At 49.8% G+C, this 17,923-nt stretch overlaps 1 protein-coding gene across 3 annotated transcripts in view; it reads left to right on the top strand.

The window, feature by feature from the left end:
- The first annotated feature begins 719 nt into the window (after nucleotides 1-719).
- Nucleotides 720-17,923, top strand: part of LOC147024939 (ubiquitin carboxyl-terminal hydrolase 17-like protein 6) — a 106,563-nt gene continuing 89,359 nt past the window's right edge. For all 3 annotated transcript variants that reach the window (XR_015059271.1, XR_015059272.1, XM_085885366.1), the window contains exon 1: nucleotides 720-939. Coding sequence is in view for 1 of the 3 variants with exons in the window: in XM_085885366.1 (XP_085741492.1) it covers nucleotides 910-939 (30 nt within the window). In the remaining 2 variants the exon portion in view is untranslated. The remainder of the gene's footprint in view (nucleotides 940-17,923) is intronic.

The following is a 17,923-nucleotide window of genomic DNA, read 5'->3' as shown; positions in this document are numbered from 1 at the left end:
CACTCGAGATCGCAAGTGAAGATCATGCTGATTTCGTTCTTCCATGGACGATAAACCGGGTATCCCGTCTCCCATCATTGGACGTTAATGATCTCACGGTGTCCTTCGCCAATCGTGGGCGAGCTATTCCCAGCATCCTGAAGAAATTACAAATTCCTGTCCTGAATAACTGCTGGGAAAGTAATGGCAAACCATGTCGTGTCACCCTTTCCAAGCAGTCAAGGACCTACCTTCAGTAACAGCGTACAGCACTCACTCAATCTTCTCAAACTCACTCTTTTTCACTCACAATTGTTCTCTTTTCTAACTCTCTGCTCTTGAGGGTGTACATATGTGGTGTGGATGGTATCCCTCCGTTTCTATCTTTCACTTTCCTTCTTCCACATTTCTCCATTCTCTCACGACCTTTGTGTGTTTCTTTTATCCACTCGCTCTGTCCACCTTGAATTAGTTTTGGCCTCACACGGATCTATTAATAGGATCTCGTTATGGCCTCACAGTGTAATTAATGAACTAATTAGACCTCAAAGGGTTAACCTCCTCTGCAATATGTTGCTCTCCCCCTGCGTCGGCTTACGGTTTGGGCCTCTGGAGACCGCACATTCGCCATTGTGTGTGTGTGTGATGTTTTTATGCTTGGTCCCTCTCGCCACCCTCCCCCCCCCCAAAAAAAAAAAAAAACAGTCCGTTTGAACACTCTTTGTGACGTCATCACCGAATTCCCTTCACCCTTGACGACAACACCACAAGAGTCCGTTACGAAGGAACTTCCCTCAGTCCTGACTGGTCGCGGCCATTGAAGACGCAGCAGGTTCTGTGTTCTGTGTGGAAAAAATATTTTAAGCACAATTCTACACTTTCACTCTGGAATCGTTGGACTTCAAAGGAAGTGTGTGGATGAGGTGATCCATGATGCTGAAGAGAAAGATTCCAGTTCAGGTGAGATGGAGAAAGGCTTCACGGGCGGGACGAGGGAGATATTATTACATATCAAACAACGTGTGTAAATGAAGGGTTTGTTTGTGTGGAAATGAAGGGTTTGTTTGTGTGTAGATGAAGGGTTTGTTTGTGTGTAAAGGAAGTGTTTGTTTGTGTGTAAATGAAGGGTTTGTTTGTGTGTAAATGAAGGGTTTGTTTGTGTTTAAATGAAGGGTTTGTTTGTGTGTAAATGATCGCGCTGTGTTCCCAGTGTAAAGGTAATCGGGTGTGAACGTTGAGAGTTTTTGATAAATGTCCATGTACTTGTCCTGTAAAACACAACAATGACAGATTACCAGTTGCTCGTCCGTGTTCGATTCCCAGCTCGACAATGACCCGTCGCCATGTTGGTTTTCAGGTCGGGAGGGAGTTGTTCATCAATGACGACGTGGATTCAGTGCAGGACGTCGAATGTACGTTATTACGTCACCTGAAGAATGAATTGCTAATCGGCCCAAAGTTGTATTTTCAATGAGATTATTTCCATCTCGTGGTGTCCTTCGCGAAGAGTCGGCGAGCTGTCGCCGGCACCTTGGCCAAAATTATAAATTCCTGCCTGAACTCGTCGAACGTCAAGACTCGCCAGCCGGTTCGTGAAGCGCCCTTCAGAAGGCCCCCTCAGGAAAGGTTGGATAATGGTGGCCGTAATAGAAGAAGAAGAAGAAGAAAAAGATCCAATGCCTTGTCGTTCTTTCCTCGATGAATCATAACTTTTATCAATTTCTGTATTTGTGTTTATAAACACACACCATCCTCAGGAAAACATTACAACTGGGGTGCGTTCCGTTATCAAGCCGGTGCTTTCCGCTTGTCGAGCACCTCCCTTGCTTGCTCGGCTGGGCAAGCGGCTTGAAAACGGGCTGCACTGGAACGGCTGTCTTGGCGAGCGATAGAAAGTATCCGCTTGCAAAGGGAACACACCTGGTAAGAACAGGTGCCAACGTTTCGTGTTGCATTTGTTGAGACGTCATTATTGAATTTGCTGGTTCGTGCTTTGCGAAACGGTAAAGTTTGCATTTCAGGGAAGGTAAGTCAGCACAGGATGTCCATAAAGTCTTTGTGCAACTTTGAACTTTTATAACTGTTGATGTACACATGATGGAAACAAACTATAAATGATGTATTCATTCTCGTGTTGGCTGAACGGTAAAGGTGGCTTGCTTTCGACCTTCGGCTTTGGGTCTTGATTTCGAGCTCCTGTCAGGCTGTTAATAACACTGTGTGGGTTTACTCAGCCAATCATCCTACCATCCTTCTGAGATCAGCAAAATGAGTCCCAGCTTTTAAACTTATTGAAAACATTCTCCAGTTGCTGCTGAGTCATGATGTGGTTCTGATGAGTAAACACCAATTTTACATAGCCCCATTAAAATGAAGTCTCAACGGGACAGGTCAGGCCAACGAGGTCAGAACCAATAAATTGGTCCACATCTTTTGATCCATCTGTCTTTACTTGAGGAAGAGATCCAGGATTGTTTTAAAAAGGGAGCTCCAGAAATCAAGGAAATGGGTACATACTGTCACAGATGCTGCAACTGTGAAGCCACAAAACACGTGGTGCATCCGGGGTCCACTTAAGGATCTGGACACTTTGGGATTTTAGATGCTCTCGGGTCAACTCTGAGCATTTCCTGACCACATTGACGACATGTTGGGAGGGGGAAAAAAATCACGAGTTTCCTTTGTAAAATATATTTATTTGATTTGCAATTTTATTGTTTATTTCAACATGATTGAGTGGGAACCTGTCGCTCTGTCAATGTAAAGGGACACCAGTTACTCAACAATCCTCTTCAACAATTACTGTACCCTCAATGATGATTTTGATGTCTCGAGTGCTTGCCTGTAAGTGGTACGGCACAAAATCAAGTATGGCCTATGCCAATGTGCGCCTTACCCGATCAGTCAACTTTCCAACCCTGATTTCTCCCAAATGCACGTCCTCTCTTCTGGACTTGGGAATGACGAATTTTCCGACAAATGTGATCCATTAGTCTCCTGTTCCTCTTCTTCCCTCAGAGGTTCATCTGATCATGTGCTTGTGAGAGTCGACATCTCTCTCGCAAGAGTCAGAGAGAGCCGTTTGGTCTGGTAATTCACTCAAGCTGACTGGCAGGATTGCAAGCTGCCCTCTCATGTCAAGACATGTCCTTCATTCTACCTCTTGATATTTATACTGCCTGGGAATCCTTTCACAGAAATTTGCTCTTTCTTCTGCACAGAATCCATCCCACCTCGTCTTCAATTATCCGACGCTTCTTCCCGCCCATCGTACACTGAATCCTATGGTGGAGCAGTTGCTCTGAAGCAACTCGCTTTCTCTTTGTGGAAGGCAAATCCAGCCAAAGACAATCTCAGTGCATTCCAAAAAGTCCGCAACAAGTGTGTCCACTCTGAGAATAGCCAGAAAACAACATCTGTCCAACTCCAGATTGAACTTTCAAACTTTTCCCCCTCCTCTAAAACTTGGCAGTGCCTTATGAAGTCTGTCTCTGGTGTTTACTCCCCAACCTTTCCTTCCCTCTCTTCAAATGGCACCACAGCCACCTCCGCTCATGAGAAGGCTGAATGACTCAATTTTGTATTTGCTTCCAAGTCTTGTCTCCAACCCCTCACTCATGGTAACCACCCTTCCCTGTCGTTCCCAACTACTCCTGGACTACGTCTTTTGTACCGGAGAAGGTGGAGAAGGTTATTTCAACCCTCGACTCTGACTCTGCAACTGGAAATCAGCTCACGTCTCTGAAAATCCTGGTTCGCTACTTTTGCACATCCTCTCTCTGCCATTTTCACCCCATAATTTGCCCTCAGACATCTTCCATCTGCTTGGAAATCAGCCAACATCAATGAATTACATAAAAAAATGTGCAAAAGCTGATCTCTACAACAACAGCCCTATCAGCTTTCTTCAAATAATTCGCAAGGTCATGGAATCCATCATCGCAGTCGAAATGCCATCCTTCCTTTTCTCCAACAACCTCATCTCAGATCACCAATTTGGTTTCAGACCAAGTCACTACACCTTGGACATGCTGCTTCCACTCACCCAACAATGGATGGAGGCTCTCAATATCAGTCATGAGATCAGGGTCGTCTCTCTGGACGGCCCTGATCTCAAGATATCTCTTGATATTGACGTCTACTCCCCCTCGGCCTGGCGTGGCCGTGCCTGTCCTCGGGCACCCGGCTTGGCCGGTGAGCTCTCTCCGGCGTTCTCCACCCTGATCTCCAGATATCTGGAGATATCTTGAGATATCTCTCTGGCGATATCTTAAGCTTTTGATACAGTCTGGCATCCTGCATTGCTCTCAAAACTATCTACCTAAGGGATCTAAGGCCATCTTCACATGTGGCTTTGCTGACTTTTACAACTGTGGTAGCCAACATGTGATTCAATGGAATCCTTTTATCCACTGTCTCTCTGTCAAGGCGAGAGTGCTGAAATGCAGCGTTCTCGGCCCAGTCCTATTCTCGATCTTCATCAATAATCTCACAAACTTTCTGGAAAATCCTCTTTATCTCTCTGCTGATGACTCCACTCTCTGCCATGACATCTCTCATCCTTCTGACAGACAAGCAGCATCATCTTCCCTCTCTTCAGACCTTGACAAAATCACAAACTGGTCAAACACTTAGAATATGTTTTTCAATCCTGAGAAATTCCATGCACTCACACAAACGTACGCAATATATATGTAGTGTATGTATATATAATTCCAGCAATGTGTGTGTGTGTCTGTGACCGCTGTTTCCCGACAACCGCTGGTCCGATCTAATTGAAACTTACCAGCTTTATTGCTAGGGACCTGAGGATGTGCCTTTTCAAGATTTGATATTAATCGGACAAGTGATTCCCAAGTTATGGCCATTTATTTACCAACCAATGACAGGACACGTGCTGCGTAGGCGTGGCCGATGCGCCATTTAGTTACCAATCACAGGACACGTTGCTGCGTGGGCGTGGCTGCGTAGGCCGGTGCACGGCCGGCCGACGATGACGTCATGTGCCATGCTGGTTACGATGGGGATCGATCGGTGCCTTAGTTACCATGGTGTAGGAGTGCCAATGGTAAATGGCAGCGAATGTCATGGCAAGCAAAGACAGGGAGGTAAACTTGATTTTAATTAACTCTGTGTGTAAGTATCACAGCAGTTGTTACTTCAATGCAAGCGATAATTCGTGGAATGATGTGAACATTCCGTACGGGCACGCACTACTTTTGGATCGCAATGACTGACTGTATTCTAATAATTTCTCGATTTCTTATCCGCATTTATAGATAAACACAATGCCCCAATCCAGTCGTCGTTTATGAGAGCGAAGGAATGGCCTGTGTGGTTGTTTGAAAGTTTTTTTTTTTTTTGCATGTATTATATATATATATATATATATATATATATATATATATATATATATATATATATATATATATATATATATATATATATATATATATCTTCTTCTTTCGGCTGCTCCCGTTAGGGGAAGCCACAGCGGATCATCCGTTATGATACGCATAATGATTTGGCACAGGTTTTACGCCGGATGCCCTTACTGACACAACCCTGGTCGCCTCTTACGACACAGGGATATGGTACACCTCTTCTAACCGGGGTATATATTGTTGTGGTTACCAAATTCGCAAACCACCATTCAGGTCCCTTAGGTGAGGTATCTCGGCAAGTATATGTGTAGTTAGGCCCAAACCCGTTGTCTAGTGGGAATACATGCCATTTATGCGTGCTGCGACTCTTCAGGATAGCCGTTTTTCTTTTACTATCTTTATTTTGGACCAACCGCCATGATTACCACCACAACCACAACATCAACCACCAACCACAACGCCGCTTCACCACAACCGCCACGACCTTCCCGTCACACCTCGCAACCGTAGCATCGCCACCGTTCTTGCCCCGCTGTGGGTACCGGTGTTGGACTCGTGCAGGGCGCGCGTCGAACAGCGTGTACAAAATCACGGATTTTGTGCTTCAAAAACGGATCAAAAACGACACACGCCCACTTTTTGCCGTCCAATCGGTGAGCGAGGGGCGATTTGGCCCCGCCTCCAGGACGATCGATATATGCAAATTTATGGATCAAAAAGCCTTCACGCCCACTTTTTCTCGGGCCAATGGGGAGCGAGGTGAAAGGTCAAAGGGAGGGGGTCAAAGGCGAAGCTACGGGGGGATAAAAGGACCGTGTTCGTCAGTGAGAGTCGAGAGTGGAGAGTCGGAGAGTCCAGAGGCGGAGAGTAGGAGAGTCGGAAGCAGAGGGTCAAGACTTCGCGGGCGGTGGAGCTGCTCGTCGTGTGCGTTGGAGTCGGAACGGAGGGGACGAGCTGTGGAAAGGCGGCGACACCAGACGAGGGGGTGCTCGCGTCGTGCAGGGAGCTGCACCCGAGGGAGGCCGACAGCGCGACCTGGCCGAGGTGGAGACGCACACCAGGGATAATAAAGATCCTCTATACCCCGAGCATCAGCAACCCCCTCCTGTTTCCCCCCGCGCTGAGATAGTGCGACCAAGGGGGCCCCTTTCCCACCCCCTACCAGACACTGCCCGCGAGGCCCGCGGGGTTGGGGCGCCATCGCCGCTCCGCGTCTCATCACCAGACGGGTAGGCGCGACCCGGTCTCGGCCTCAGGCCCGCCTCATTCTTGGGGGTATTCTTTTCCTTGGTTTTGGGTATGTGTTGTCGGCGCCGTCTGTGAGGTAGAATTGTATAAGTGTTGCCGTGTGCTCGGTAGTCGGTATTAGCTCTGCATTGTGTTTTCGCTTTTACATTTGCTTTTTGTGTAAATTGCATTGTGTCTTTTCTGTGTGCATTTGGTGGAATTGTATATGTGTGCTTCCCGTGTGCCGTGAATAAATGTGCTTTTGTGTTGAACTGTTTCCCGCTTCGCTTCGTCATTTCTCCCATTGAATCCTCATCTTGCTTCACGTAAAGGGTTGGTAGTGGGCTGAATACGCCCGATAATTAATCGAACCGTCGAGGTCGACGATAACACCGCTCGGTTATTCTGATAGTACGGAACGGGTCGCTTAAGTGGCCCGTGTCCGAAGTCGACCTGCGGCGAGGTGCGATCGCCCGGTCTACCCTCCGCGTGGGTACTTAGGTAGGTCGAATTTGGCGAGCAACCCTATCCCACGCGGGGGCTGATTGGCTCGATCGTGGTGAGACCGAAAGGTCCACCCGTGACTGGTTCCCGGCGTTAGTCCGAGAGGGTCACGACTGGATTGTCCGTCCGGTGGGCGACGTGCCGCGATTCGAGTTACGTGGCCGTCAGCACGCCGGCGGGCGCGGAATCCGCAACACTGGTGTCAGGTCGTGCGATACAAATTCATCGCCCTCCTCGCGGCACTGGTATCGGAGAACAGGAAAACAGGCTCTCCTGTCTCCGGCTAAATTCACGGGAATCGGTCCAGGGGTGAGAGAAGCGACCCCCGATTCCCTCCAAATTACGAGCGAGCGAAATTAACCCTTTAAGAGAAGCAAGATGGCGTCTCAAGGCGAGCGGGAGCCGGGGGTATTAGAAATGGATGTAGAATGTGTAGAATCCATGGTCCAGGATGGAATCCCCGAGCAGGAAATGTTGATTGTGCAGGAACACGGACTCGCCCAACTGAACCCAGAGCCCGAAATGGGTGCGGCAGCAGCCGCGGTGTATGACACCTGCGCGAGTAGTCGACCGGGCGATCGTACTTCGCCACAGGTCGGCCGAGGACACGAACTGCTTAAGCGGTCTGTTCCGTGCTACAGTGATAACCGAGCGGTGTTATCGCCGACCTCGACTGATGTGATTCTGTTTACCGGGTGCTTACACCCCTCTACCAATTTCTTTCGTGATGCAAGATGGCACTTTCAAAAGGGAAATGGATGCAACGAACGGGAAACAGTTCAACAGGCACATTTATTCAAAACCACACGTATATACAGCCAACACAATGAATCATGCACGTATGTACAGTCAAAGCAAGCAGATAAAAGAATTACCACCGAATAAAGGGTTTTATTCGCACACACAGTCACTGAAACAAGTCTACTTACCAGACGGCGCCACCACATGCATTTATACAAATAGCAAAGAAAAGCCACCCCCAAAGACAAGGGTGGCAGACAGGTCCGTGGACCGAATATGACGTGGAGCCTGGATGAACGGTCAGGCCCACGAGACTGAAGGGTCTTACCCATGCCCTCGTGGCACGACGGTGGGCAGGTCGCGACGTCTACTCCCCCTCGGCCTGGCGTGGCCGCGCCTGTCCTCAGGCACCCGGCTTGGCCGGTGAGCTCTCTCCGGCGTTCTCCACCCGGATGCGCAGGCTCGCGCCGCACAGCAGGCATCACGGAACGGACGGGGTTGCCGGCGTTCTCTCAGCGCGGATGCTTGGTATGGGGGGAATTGCTGGTGCTCTCTCAGCACGTCGATGCTCTTTTCACGAGTTGACGCTCTCTTAGCGAGTTGACGCTTGAACGAGCACCCTGGACCGCCTTGGCTCCGACAAACTCGACTGGCGCCAACCCACCGACACTTCTCTCGACACTGCCTCGAGCTCCGTAAAACCGACTGGCGCCGACCGACTCACACGGAGCTCCGTTCTGCTAACCCTTTTATAGGGCCGGGGAAGTGAGAATCGACCCCTGACCCTTGACCTCCAACCCCGGCAAAGCGGACATGGTAGAAATCACCAAAACACTCGCTCGACAGCGTGACTTCGTCCCGGCCGAGCCGATGTGTGTAATTCACCGAGGCTTCGCCTCGACAGCGCGGCTTCGTCCCAGCTGAGCTGATGTGTGTACTTCACCAAGGCTTCGCCTCGACAGCGCGGTTTCGTCTGGGCCGAGCCGATTTGTGTAATTCACCGAGGCTTCGCCTCGACAGCGCGGCTTCGTCCCGGCCGAGCCGATGTGTGTAATTCACCGAAGCTTCGCCTGCCAGCGCGGCTTCGACCCCGGCAAAGCAGACGTGGTAGAAATCATCGGAGCGCTCGTCCTGACAGCGTGAAGATGGCGTTGTCTCCGAGATGGAGGTAAAGCGATGTTTGCGGGGTGGCGTTGTTGATGGTAGTGAAGGGTAAAGAGGTGGGGGTGGTGGTGGTTTGGTTGTGGTTGTTTGGGAACGATGTTGGTGGTGGTGATTTGGTTGTTGTGGGCGTCGTTTGAGAATGGTGGTGAAGCGATGTTTGCAGGGTGGAGTTGTGGAGGTAAAGAGGCGAAGGTGGTGGTGTTTGAGTTGTTGTTTGGGAATGATGTTGGTGGTGGCAATTTGGTTGTTGGGGGATGATTGGTCCAAAATAATGTGAGAGAAAAGAAAAATGGCTATCTCAAAGCGTCGCAGCCCGTTGAACACGAATAAATCCTCGAAACAACGGTGGGGAACTATCTGCACATAAACTTACTGGCATAATTCATCTCAGGACCTTTTTGGTGTTGTGCAAATTGCCACAGCCGTAACAATATATATATATATATATATATATATATATATATATATATATATATATATATATATATATATATATATATATATTGCTACGTTTGAGGGGGGGGGGGTGTGCATTCAAAGGGTAATTAGGATGTTTAATTAGGTATGCCATGCTGTTCGAGTTTACCAGGATCTCGATGTAATAAGTAGCAATTCAGTGGTGATAAGTTGTCTAGTAAATGTTCATTTCTTCAAGGGGGGAAATGATAATTGTCATGTAATTAGATAGGGACACGGGATAGGGTAAGTGTGTCTGCGTAAACCCCTCTTGGTATTCTCTGGAGACTGGCCATGACGTCACAGGACAGTGCAGCGGATGGCTCCGCCCCGTGATCACGATTGGCAGAAGGCGACGGCGGTGGGCCAATAAACGGCTCGATTGGAAGTGACGAGGACAGGAGGATAAAAAGGTTCTGTTCGGGGTCGAAAAGGAAGAGGAAGAAGATCGGGACAAAACGATCGTGTTTTTTTTGGTGTGGAGGCTGTTGCGCGGAGAGCGTCCTTGTTGTTGTGCTGATTCGATAGTGTTCTTCATCGTGTCTTGGAGCCTTGCTGAGCCTCGTGCCTCACCTTGGTTGGCTCTGGGGTTCTGCTGGCTCGGAGTACGGGGTCGAACGGCGGGCGGACCTGCCTCCCTCTCCTGCTCACAACTTGGCGCCAGAACTGGTTCCCTGGCGGCTGTGAGCGGACTTGGGCCAAGACCAGGAGGTCGACAGCACCACGGTTTCTCCTGCCCCCCTGATGAGAGCAAGGCCAGCTCGTCCGACGCCGATCCAGGGACAGCTGCGTCCACACCACGGTCCAGCCTGACCACCACAAATAGCTATGTTTTTTGTGTGTGTGTGTGTGTGTGTGTGTGTGTGTGTGTGTGTGTGTGTGTGTGTGTGTGTGTGTGTGTGTGTATGTGTGTGTGTGCTTGGCGCCTTAGAAGGTTTGAGATCTGTATATTCATTGGAATTGTCTGTGTTTTTCCCCACGCCCGATCCCACACCATCCCGTCGAATCGCTCCGGATCCCTTTTCTTGCCGAGTCTTGTTATTTCTGGTTAAAAGTAAAAACAAATAAACATCATCGACTCAGTGAAAAGTGACTCGTGCCACCTTCCTCGTCCCGTTTGCGGTAGAGCGATTAGAACCGCCATGTTTGGGTTATAAATAAATAAACCGCCTCCATCGTTTCGGCTCATTCTACATTGGCGGGACTGTTCAAGTCCCGTGGACGTCACATTGGTGTCAGGGTGTTGGATGTTCGAACCCCTCTAAATTATATTTGGTGTCGGGAGAATATACCAAGATTACAATCTCGCCAAGAATTGGAATATAAAATTACTACAGAAAAGCGCGCGAGCGCGGGAAAACTTTGGCGGGATTTTTAAAATTTAAATTAATTGGCGGCAAACGGGACTTCTGCACCATGGCGGATGTGCAGATGTTTGAGGAGGAAGGCCACGTGTCTGGCAGCGAGTCGGGGGAAGAAGGGAGAGACGGCGGTAGGGTTGGAACCTCACCCATTCCGAGCGTGGACCGTGCTTCGTTGCCCGTAACGGGGCCGGCAGCGCCGGAAACCGGTGAGATGACGATCCAGACACTGTTGGAACGTTTAATAGCGGACATGACGGTACAAATGGCAAATCAATTCGTGACACAGAGGGCAGAAATGACGGCACAAATGGAAAATCAATTCGTGGCACAGAGGGCAGAAATGACGGCACAAATGGAAAATCAATTCGTGACACAGAGGGCAAAAATGACGGCACAGGGGGCAGAGATGGTGGATCGATTGGGGGTAATGGGGGAACAGTTGGGTGCACGGATTGATTTAATGAGGGATGAATTGGGGGAAAAGATGGAGAAAATGAAAAATGAGATGCAGGAGTGTGTGGATGTTAAATTGGGAGAAATACAAAGCAAATTCGAGGATAGATTGGAGGAAACAAAGGTAGAAATTACATTGGAGGGGGAAAATATACGAAAAAAATTGGTAGATAAAATTGATGCAACGAACATTCGGGTTGATAAAGTGGATGAAAGCCTGGAACGTCATCGTGCCTGTGTGGATGCTCGTATGTAGCTGCAAGTAGAAGAGTGGGGAGAGCTGAGGAAGCAAGGGATGAATTTGGCGGAGGAGGTAAAAGGATTGGAGGCTCGTTTGGACGAACAAGATAAAATTATGAGCCAAGATGAAGTCTTGGATAAAGGCCTGGTAGAGCCGTCTTTTGTAAGTAGAGTGTCCGGGTTGGTTGAGGAGCAGCTACAAACTCGCGACGGAGCCTTGGAGGAGGTTGTGCGGGCCCAGAAGATCCTGCGGGAAGAGGTGAATCGGTCCATTCATCGTTTGGAACAGGAGGCAAAATTGACCCATGAGACCCTCACCACAACATTTTTGGCCACAGTGGGCTCCGAAATTGGATACGCAGCCACAAGGGTGTTTGATCCCTGGGCCGGATTCGGACAAGGGAGAAACTGAGAAGCGGGCCACCGTAAAAGTGATCCCCCTGGTAAATTTTGACGGGTCAGGGAGCGTTGAAGCTTTTCTGACGCAATTTGAGTGCATTTCCCGACTAAACGGGTGGAATGAGCGGGAACGTACAGGGAATTTGGTGGCAACGTTGCGGGGACCAGCCGCAGATGTGTTAAACGTGATCGCGGAGGGGATGTTGACCAGCTCCCACATTTGCGAGGCGTTGAGCCGTCAGTTTGGGTTCGCGGCAAACTGTGATCTGGTGCGGACCCAGCTCCAGCACCGCAGATTAAAGCCGGGTGAGACAGTGCAGGAGCTGGCACAGGACATTTACCAATCAGTCAGGATCGCGTATCGGGACCTTACAGTGGAGGCGTGGGACAGACTGGCACTAGAGAAATTTTTAGCTGCTCTTCCAGACCCTGAGGTCCGAGCGCTAGTGGAGTTACAGGATCCACCCACCGTTCACCGAGCGGCTGAGTGCGCAACCAGGCTGGCCTCGTGGAGGCGGCCGGGTCGGGTGCCAGAGAGGCCATCGGTGACGGTCTGACAGGCGGAGATTCAGGATCAAGGAGAGGGGCTGGGAGAAATTGGCATTACCCAAATGTTTCAGGAAATTTGCCAGAAACTGTCAAGTTTGATAAAGGGTAATCCGGTGGTTAGTGCGCCAAAGCGGCGGGGTCCAGCCCAGCCAATAGAGCAATTCGATTATGGCCGAGGGGGTCCGGAACCGGAAGAGACATTTCACCGATACTCACGGGGGCCTTTTATGGGGAGTTGTTTCCGGTGCGGGCGAAGAGGACACATGCAACGATATTGCCGGTACCCGGCGATGGAGGGACCCTCCAATCGACTTTTAGACTCGGAGAGGCTGAATCCTCCTGCTGAACCGCCAGGTCTATCCGAGATGCCCTTTCATAGGTCGGGTCCGGAGATCACTGTCGGGGGTTGGGGAGACTAGATTGGGCTGAGCATGTACGGCCATGCTCGGCTGCTGAGATTGTGGCGAAGTGCCCTCCTTTGGTGGAAAAAAAAATGAATTGTGGGAAAATTGGCATGGGTTTGTAAGTTCTGCTGGGTTTTGGAGTGACAATCGGGACAGTGGGTAATTGGTAACAAAGCGGGCACGAGTGGCTGTCCAATGGCTGGTGCGTGGATCGGGTGAGAAGTGCTGTGTGAGTTGTTTTAAGTTAAGAAGTGAAATGTATGGTGCACACATTGATTTTTTATTGGACATGGTGTGGTAACAGGGAAGGTCATGGTCGGCAAAGTGTTAGAAATGCAGGTGTCACATGTAAGGCCGATGGGGTGGGGGAGTCATGTGGGTTTTGTGGGTGGGGATGATGTGCTTGTCCACAGGGATTGCTGAAGCTCACGGTGAGCGTGAATTGCGACCCCCTTCAAGGAGATTCACCACCTGGTGGCTAATGGTGACAGTGTCTGGAGGCAACTGGGAGAGGATCTGGTTGGGCGACCAAGGCGGGTAGGACCTTGGCGACCCAGGAAGGCCAGAGGAGCCAGTGAGACCCCTTCCAGAGTGTTGTACGGGATTAGAGCTGATGGCTACCAGGGGGGAGGGAATCAAAGGGAGCGGGGCGGAGAAACGTCCGGGTTGGACAAAAGCTTACCTGTGGGCATGGTTGCACCTGAGATGCCCCCATCATCTTGTGGTAACCCACCCCACGGCCACGACGGGATTCAGCCTGCATGATTAAAATGAGGACCATGACCTAGAAATGTGATGATGACCATGGTGTGAGTGTTGTGAAGATGTGAGTCCCACTCGATCCCGCACAACTTGACATGTGCAGCAAGGGCATGATGTCCGCATAATTTTGGGGCAAGCAAATTTGAAAATTGGCTCCCCAGGTAACGCTGGGTCTATTAGCATCCACTGGGGGAGGCGGTCAAGTGTAAATATCCTGTGAATAGTGTCGTTAAGGCTTAGAGTCGGAATGTAAAGTATAAGTGTTGTGTTTTTGTGGAACCTTTTGTTTCCCCTCCCCAGATCACTGGAAGAGTGCTGGGCAAGAGCGATGATCCAGAAGATGGAGTGCAACTTCGCTCAGTGCTCTCATGTGATAAAATAGAATAAAATAAAATAAAAAACGAATGATTGTTTAGGCGAGGATAAGGCCATAAGGGGGTAGTACATTAAGCAGGATAGGTAAGTTATCTGCGACTCGCTGCCCATTGCCCCTCCTACTTTATTTCGTTAGGTTAATTAGGTGTGAGTCAGCAAGTGTTAAGGCTGGTACGGTAGCGCCTGTGATATACCTTGCAGGAGCTGCGGTACCAGAGGAGGGGGCAGTGTTACGTTTGAGGGGGGGGGTATGCATTCAAAGGGTAATTAGGATGTTTAATTAGGTATGCCATGCTGTTCGAGTTTACCAGGATCTCGATGTAATAAGTAGCAATTCAGTGGTGATAAGTTGTCTAGTAAATGTTCATTTCTTCAAGGGGGAAATGATAATTGTCACGTAATTAGATAGGGACACGGGATAGGGTAAGTGTGTCTGCGTAAACCCCTTTTGGTATTCTCTGGAGACTGGCCGTGACGTCACAGGACAGTGCAGCGGATGGCTCTGCCCCGTGATCACGATTGGCAGAAGGCGACGGCGGTGGGCCAATAAACGGCTCGATTGGAAGTGACGAGGACAGGAGGATAAAAAGGTTCTGTTCGGGGTCGAAAAGGAAGAGGAAGAAGATCGGGACAAAACGATCGTGTTTTTTTGGTGTGGAGGCTGTTGCGCGGAGAGCGTCCTTGTTGTTGTGCTGATTCGATCGTGTTCTTCATCGTGTCTTGGAGCCTTGCTGAGCCTCGTGCCTCACCTTGGTTGGCTCTGGGGTTCTGCTGGCTCGGAGTACGGGGTCGAACGGCGGGCGGACCTGCCTCCCTCTCCTGCTCGCAACTTGGCGCCAGAACTGGTTCCCTGGCGGCTGTGAGCGGACTTGGGCCAAGACCAGGAGGTCGACAGCACCACGGTTTCTCCTGCCCCCCTGACGAGAGCAAGGCCAGCTCGTCCGACGCCGATCCAGGGACAGTTGCGTCCACACCACGGTCCAGCCTGACCACCAGAAATAGCTACGTTGTGTGTGTGTGTGTGTGTGTGTGTGTGTGTGTGTGTGTGTGTGTGTGTGTGTGTGTGTGTGTGTGTGTGTGTGTGTGTGTGTGTGTCTGCTTCGCGCCTTAGAGGGTTTGAGATCTGTATATTCATTGGAATTGTCTGTGTTTTTCCCCACGCCCGATCCCACACCATCCCGTCGAATCGCCCCGGATCCCTTTTCTTGCCGAGTCTTGATATTTCTGGTTAAAAGTAAAAACAAATAAACATCATCAACTCAGTGAAAAGTGACTCGTGCCACCTTCCTCGTCCCGTTTGCGGTAGAGTGATTAGAACTGCCATGTTGGGGTTATAAATAAATAAACCGCCTCCATCGTTTCGGCTCATTCTACGTTGGCGGGACTGTTCAAGTCCCGTGGACGTCACAATATTATATATATTGCTGTGGATTTCCACCCGCCGGCGTGCGGACGACCGCTTCGAGCCAATGGCGGCCGCTCTCGCCCACCGAACGGACATTCCAGTCATAGCTTTCCGGATCAAATGCCGAAATCCCGCTATGGGTGCGTTTTAAGCACACCACAGCCTAGTCAACACTCTACCCGCACAACAGGGTCAATCACTGAATTGTCGGTATACCTAATTAAACGCGCGGGCAGACTACCGAGAGACTGTACCTCAACGGGGCCCGCTTAAACGAGCCGCTTAAGCAGCTCCCTTCGTTTTGGGATAACCGAGCGGGGTATTATCGCGAAAGCCCCGTTTGATTCGATTCTATTATCGGCTATTAAAAAGCCAGCTATTATTCCGAACCCAATACGGCAGTTCAATGAAGGAAAAGGACGCGACGAACGGGTTAACATTCACACAAGCACATTTATATGGTCAAAGCAGCAATGCAGAGATATACAAACATGCAATGAATGGGGGTAGGGACAAGATGCGAGCAAGAAAAAAGAACTACCACCGTTCTATTAATGACGTACACTTATACAGTTCTACCGAAAGACATGGCGCCACAACGTTCATTCAAAAGAAACAAGGAAAAACCCCAGGAAAGACGAGGGGTAGACTGGACCTCTTGGGTCTTTATTTCACGGAGCTGTGATGACCGCAGAAGTTCCTTGATGCCGGGCTGGTAACCTTCACCTTCGTGGTGCCTCGCTGGGGCGACCCGCGACGTCCCGTCCTCACGGCAGCTGTCGTGACCGCGGTCCAGCCCAGGCCTCATCTGACAGCCTGGTGATTCGGGCCCAGCCGGCAACACCTCAGAGGAACAAACGGGTCTTTTGCTCTCTGAGAGCTGATGCTCTCTTTAAGAGCCCGTCCGTCCCTCAGCGCCGCTTGGACTGTCCTGAAGCCCAATCACCTCAGACCGTTTGGTGCTGGCTGGTGACCTCTCTCTGGCTCTCCCCACGTCCCGCACATGAACGCGCAGTTCTGCGCGGCACGGCAGGCCTAGCTGCGCTCCCAGCTCAGTCTCCTCGGTGAACCAGGACCTCCACTGCCCTTCACTGGACTCGAACCTTGCTCTTCACACCACTCCAAACCCAGACCGACTCACTGACTCTGCGCTCTGCGCGCTGTTATGTAGGATCCATGAGGCGAAGTTTGATCATCGCTCCCTCACCTCTGACCCCCACTGGCTCCGCCCCCCCCCTCGATCTCCTGATCCGAATTCCAAGGCGAAGCTCGGAGCGAGCGGACGTGGTTGAAATCACCGTCGCTGGTGCCCACAAAGGAGAGCGGACGTTGTGGAGATCACCGGCCCTGCACAACGAGGAAACCCCCGCATCTGTTTGCAGCGATGCTGTTCGCTGGGAACTCGCCGTGGCTGGCGCAAAGATGGCGGCGTTTGCGGAGTTGAAGGTGAAGCGATGTTGTTCATTGTTGGTTATTGGGCGAGATGTGGTTTAGGAGATGGTGGCTGTGGTTGGCGTTGTGAAGGTGGTTGTGGTTGGCATTGTGGAGAAGGTGGTTGTGTGAGGGCGGTTGTGGAGGAGGCGGTTGTTGTGGTTGAAATGTGGTTGGTCCAAAATAACGATAGCAAAAGAATAACACTACCTCAAAGATCACAGCCCGGTTACACGAATAAATCCCTTAGACATCGGTGGGGAAATCTATCTGAACACAGACTTATCGACATAACTGATCTTAGGAATCTCTGGTGCTCTGCGAATTTCCACAGCCGTAACAATATATATATATATATATATATATATATATATATATATATATATATATATATATATATATATATACATATATATATATATATATGTTGTTGTTCATCTTTCGGCTGCTCCCGTTAGGGGTCGCCACAGCGGATCATCCGTTATGATCCGCATACTGATTTGGCACAGGTTTTACGCCGGATGCCCTTCCTGACGCAACCCTGGTCGCCTCTTACGACACAGGGATCAGGATTTGGGTTTCGCCATGATTCCGGGCTGCTCTACACCCTGCCCAGTGCAGAGCCCCCGTCCTCAAGCGATCCTCCAACCCAAGCCTCCGAGTAGCCGGATTACAGGCGCACGCCACTACGCCCGGTCATATATATATATATATATATATATATATATATATATATATATATATATATATATATATATATATATATATATATATATATATATATATATATATATATATATATATATATATATATATATATATATATATATATATATGTATATATATATATATACAGGTAGTTGTCTTGAAATCTGTGGAGGCTATTCTGAGGCTCCATTAGGCCTCGAGACAGATCCACCTGTCTCTTCCTTATTCCCCTCAAGAAGGATCTTAGGGGTTGGGAATCGGCAGGTAGAAAAGGTTAGCCGGACAAGGACAGTTTGAGGGTTAGGCCTAAGTCACATTTGCTCTACGGCGAGGAGACGGCGGCCGTACGCCCTCTGAATTGACAGAAACGTGCAGCGG

Source organism: Eptatretus burgeri, chromosome 6, assembly GCF_056783735.1.
Source record: "Eptatretus burgeri isolate ZD-2024b chromosome 6, Ebu_testis_v1, whole genome shotgun sequence".
NCBI classification, from domain to species: Eukaryota; Metazoa; Chordata; class Myxini; order Myxiniformes; family Myxinidae; genus Eptatretus; species Eptatretus burgeri.
This window is presented reverse-complemented; position numbering and strand designations above follow the sequence as displayed.